Raw genomic sequence first — 5,000 nt, 5'->3', positions numbered from 1 at the left:
GTTACTGGCTTAGTGATTGTGAAGTCGCTGTCAAAACGCTTTTTTTTCAGTAATGCCTTAGCACTCACTTATAACCACCACTATTTTCACTATCATTAGTACCACAGTCATGACTTCATCATCACCACCACCACCACCACTCTAATGACCGTCGCACCTATCCCCTCCACCTTGCATCATTACCATCACCATTCTAACGACCGTCGTTCCAATCCCCTCCACTTAACATCATTCTTACTGCCAACAATATTCTTCATAGTTACCATTCAGGCTTTAGGAGATCTTACTCAACCGACACCTCACTAATTAATATGATGGATTACATGAAAACTGAAATGTCGATAGGGAACCTCATAGGAATGGTAACCTTCAACTTCAAAAAGACCTTCGATACTGTCAACCACATTATATTATGTAAGAAACTTCAAGCTATTGGCAAAGGTTCCATAGACTGGTTTAAGTCCTATCTTAACAACAGGAAACAAATTGTCAAAAACAGAATCAGAACCCCTGCCGATAGCATGTGGAGTTCCCCAAGGTAGTATTTTGGGTCCCTTATTTTTCCTATGTTATGTAGACGACATGCCCATCAGTGTCAAGTGTAAACTCCTACTGTATGCGGATGACAGTGCTCTGTTAGTGTCAGGTAAAGAACCACAAGATATAGCTAATGTAATATCACTGGAACCGGAGTTCTGCAGCAAATGGTTAGTAGACAACAAACTATCGTTACACTTCGGGAAAACGGAAGCCATAATCTTTGTCACGAAACAAAAACTGAGAAGGGTAAATAATTTTAATGTCCGGTGTAATTGGGAACCCATCACATCAGTTTCCTCAGTAAAATATATGGGAATTCCCTTTGACCCATGCATGTCAGGAGAGCTGATAGGGAACAGTGCAGTAAAGAAAGCGAATGTCAGACTGAAGTTCCTCTACAGACAAGCACAGTGTCTACCTACTGAGGCTCGCAGGACCCTATGTCTAGCCCTTACACAATGTCATATGGACTACGCTTGCTTTTCGTGATACTCTGCCTTGACAAAAAAAAAAAGAAAAAGAAAAAAAAACTGAAAGACTGCAAATCACCCAGAAAAAAATGGTAAGATTCATCCTGGACCTGGGTCCAAGAGAACATGTAGGCCATGATGATTAACAACAACTGGATATGCTGAATATTGAAGACAGAGTAAAATAAATAAAGTTAAATCAAGTTTATAAAATTTCTCACAGTGTCCAGAATATCTTGCTGCTAATTTTGTCAAGGTTGGGAACCGAAGCAATCATAGTACTAGAGGGAGAGAGCACATCTTTGTTGTAGCCACAGTCAGTGGCCAGGCTTCAAACACCTTTTATTGTACAACAATAAAGGAATGGAACAGATTACCTGCACATGTCAAAGTCAGTCATAGCATGAACCAGTTCAAGAAAAGAGCCGAAAGGTACCTAATGAATGTAGCGACAGAGAGGGAGGAGAATGATTTTATATTTTTTTAGTTAACACACATATAAATGTAGATAAATCTTTTTACCTTATACCTAGTATATATCCTTTATAGTATAATAATAAGATACTATCTCCTACATTATGTAATAATAAGTAACTCTGGAAATAAGTCACTTTGACTTTTTTTGGGTTAACCCAGGTTCTCTACACATATGCTGCTTTGTATGATAATCAATGTAACTGCATTTGTGTATACCTGAATAAATTTACTTACTAATCTGTATTACCATCTATCACCATCATCACCATTGTACGTATACTACCATCAAACACCATCGGTGCTGCAATCTATGTAATACCATCACCACTATGTACTACCATCTGTACTACCATCTAACACCATCACCTTCTGTACTACCATCTAACACCATCATCTCCGTCTGTACTACTATCTAATACCATCATCAACATTTGTACTACCATCTAACACCATAGCCACTTGTGCTACTACTTAAAGAAATCAAATTTTTATTTTCAAAACAGTTTTTACGAAAAATTTCATAGCATTAACACCATTATCACCACATAATGCACCATCTCAAGATTTTAAAACCAACTGACACTATCAAAATTCCCCCCAAATTTAACCAGGTAACCCCACCAAGGAGGAACCCAACTAATAATTTTTTCTTATCCTCCCCTCCTTCTCTCTTTCATGCTGCTGCTACTGCTGCTGCTGCTGCTGCTGCTGTGAATTGCTCTCAATGAATGCTCACCTGGCCACCTCACCTCTGCTGCCCCCAACTCACCTGGAATTAACTCATCCCTCCCCTGGAAAACACTGAAACCGGTGCTAATTCACTCCCTGGACGCCAACCAATAAAAATCAAATTTAAACATAATTATCTCTAAAAAAATCTTATTAATTCTTGAAATTGGTGACTTGGGCTGCTACGTTATACTCAAAACGTTATCCATACCACTCCTATCACATCACATAAAATTTGATTCGTGGAATGCCTATGACAAAATTGATATCTTTGGAAACTAATGTAAACTTATCTTTTGCAACATTTTTCAACGAATCACATTATTCGTGTTGGGAAATAATTATGAACCTGTACATTATTGTTTCAATCAATTCTTATCTTGACTGATATTTACTGTACGATTTTCATGATTTCACTCAACAATTTTAAATTAATCTAAAAACTATTGTGAACTTCTGATTTACATCATAAATACAATTTGCCACGTAAATTTATGCAAAATTCCAAACTTTTAACGCTATTACAAAATTGGCTTTTTTATTCGGCTGAAAATTGAATTTGTAAACACTGACTTATTTGATGCTGTGGTTTTTGCCAATTCATCCGATCACAACCGTGGCTATCGAATTCCCATAACTGTTGCTACTATTGGTGCTGCCCTGTGGTGGTTGGGGCCGTGAACTGGGTGTCACGACCCTCTTCAGGACCCCAAACAAACCGAGTGGCTGTGGGAAGTGCGGGAGAGAAACAGGCAGATGGAACGCACCAACCACTACCGCAAACTTAAGAAAATTGTAGAGAATAAGGGCAAGTCTCTCAGCAACCCTTTCGTGCTCCAGGACAAGAGGGAGGTGGAGAAATTTCTCGAGTACGGAGAATTTGGTCTCAGCAACCGGGACATTGCCCGCATGGGGGCTGAACGAGCTCGCAAAACCAGGGTTAGTATTTCATCACTACCGAAGTTCAACAAAACACCTGGGTCACATTACTCTTACATATTAATTCCTTTACTCTTGATATTACCAAGAGCAAAGTGTATAATTGCACGGGATGGAAACCAAAGAGGAAAAACACTTGACATATCAACACTGCGAATGCTATTCCCTCTTCTCTTTCCTTTTTCAATTTTTCTCCTCTAATATTTGGTGCTTTGGAATCATATGTTAGTTTGCTGTATTAAATAACATTGGGACAATGTATCCCTTTATCTGTTCTTTGACTTTAATAATTCTCTGTACAGAGAGTGAAGCACTGTTATCCCTGCCCACAACACCATGTAGCGCTGCCCACACTATGCAGCGCTGCCCACAACACCATACAGCGCTGCCCACAACACCTTATAGTGCTGCCCACACCATACAGTGCTGCCCACAACACCATACAGTGCTGCCCACAACACAATACAGTGCTGCCCACAACACCATACAGTGCTGCCCACAACACCATACAGTGCTGCCCACAACACCATACAGTGCTGCCCACAACACAATACAGTGCTGCCCACAACACCATACATTACGTACTGGAGAGTGAGGCGCGAGATTTCCAAAATTTTAGCCTGACTGGGATGTGAAAATTACTGGTTTGAGTACCTTCAACAATGAGTTATGGAAAAAAGTTAAATTTCCACTCGTTTGTGGCATATTAGCACATAATAATAATAATAATAATAATAATAATAATAATAATAATAATAATAATAATAATAATAATAATAATAATAATAATTATTATTATTATTATTATTATTATTATTATTATTGGTGAGTGCTTCTTGTTTCAGGAAATCCACAAGAGTTCTCACAACAAGCCATAAATGCAGCACTAATGATAAACAAGAAATACTAATATATATATTTTTCCATATAAACTTATTTATAAATCTATTTATTTAATTTCTCAGAAAGACTTCCGTAAGCCTGTATTTTCCTGAGAATAGCTCATTTTAAAAGTAATAGAATACGCAATGAACAAACAAAGAGTCTGTGGGTGCCAGAGCCAGAGCTTACTACTACCTGCAGCTCACAAGACTGCCATTCCCACGTGCCTTCCTGGGGCGGGGAAGATGGCAGACCAGAGGCCTAGCTTCTCCCTTCGAGGCCCGTGAGGGCGGGGAATGGGGCTAGGCTTGGGGACAGTTGGTCCCAGAAGATGAGGAGGTACTTGTACCTCCTCCCATGGGAGACATAGGTCTCAGATACTCCCAGCAAGACAGGAGCCAAGGCCGGGTCACCATCTGGAAAAAACCCGGGCCAGGAGAGTACCAGCGAATCAGAAAGAAGAAAGTCTATATACACAATGCCTCTAAACTTCATAATGCTAAAGTAGTATGGATTTTAAATAAATTGTGAATTGCATATGATTCCAAATGCAACATCCGTGAAATGTTGCATCTCATCTCCCCTTCTTTATTTATAAAGGATCCTCTCTATTTAATATTCTGCAGTTGGCTAAATTCAGTTCTCTCAGAGCATCTCATTTTCCCCCAACATTCTTTCATATTCCTTTAAAAAAAAAATCCCAAATCTTCCTCTTTTTGACAAATCTCTTTCCAGTATTCTAGGTTTTCTTAACAATTCTCTCTCATTTATTCCCGTTTTTAGCTGTTTTTTTTTTCATGTCAGTCCCTTTGCAGCAGAATTATTAATATATTTTTCGTGATATTTCGTTTTTCAGCATTTATCAAATCTTTCCAATCTTTGGAATTTTCTCTCAGATTAACCTCATATGTTATTGTCATATTGTATTCAAAAGGGTCATATAGAGCACGGGAAGAATAGCTC

General features: G+C 38.7%; 1 protein-coding gene across 30 annotated transcripts in view; it reads left to right on the top strand.

Annotated features, from left to right (window-relative positions):
- Positions 1 to 5,000, top strand: part of LOC128696894 (voltage-dependent calcium channel subunit alpha-2/delta-3) — a 346,629-nt gene that overhangs the window by 250,594 nt on the left and 91,035 nt on the right. For 25 of the 30 annotated variants that reach the window (XM_070096124.1, XM_070096134.1, XM_070096126.1 and 22 more), the window contains one exon: positions 2,922 to 3,155. The exons of the other annotated variants lie outside the window; for them this stretch is intronic. In XM_070096124.1, coding sequence (XP_069952225.1) covers positions 2,922 to 3,155 — 234 coding nt within the window. The remainder of the gene's footprint in view (positions 1 to 2,921; positions 3,156 to 5,000) is intronic. 30 annotated transcript variants of the gene reach the window in all.

The sequence above is a fragment of the Cherax quadricarinatus genome, chromosome 52 (assembly GCF_038502225.1).
Source record: "Cherax quadricarinatus isolate ZL_2023a chromosome 52, ASM3850222v1, whole genome shotgun sequence".
In the NCBI taxonomy this organism is placed as follows: domain Eukaryota; kingdom Metazoa; phylum Arthropoda; class Malacostraca; order Decapoda; family Parastacidae; genus Cherax; species Cherax quadricarinatus.
Note: the sequence above shows the minus strand (reverse complement) of the source record. Positions and strands in the feature narration are given on the sequence as shown.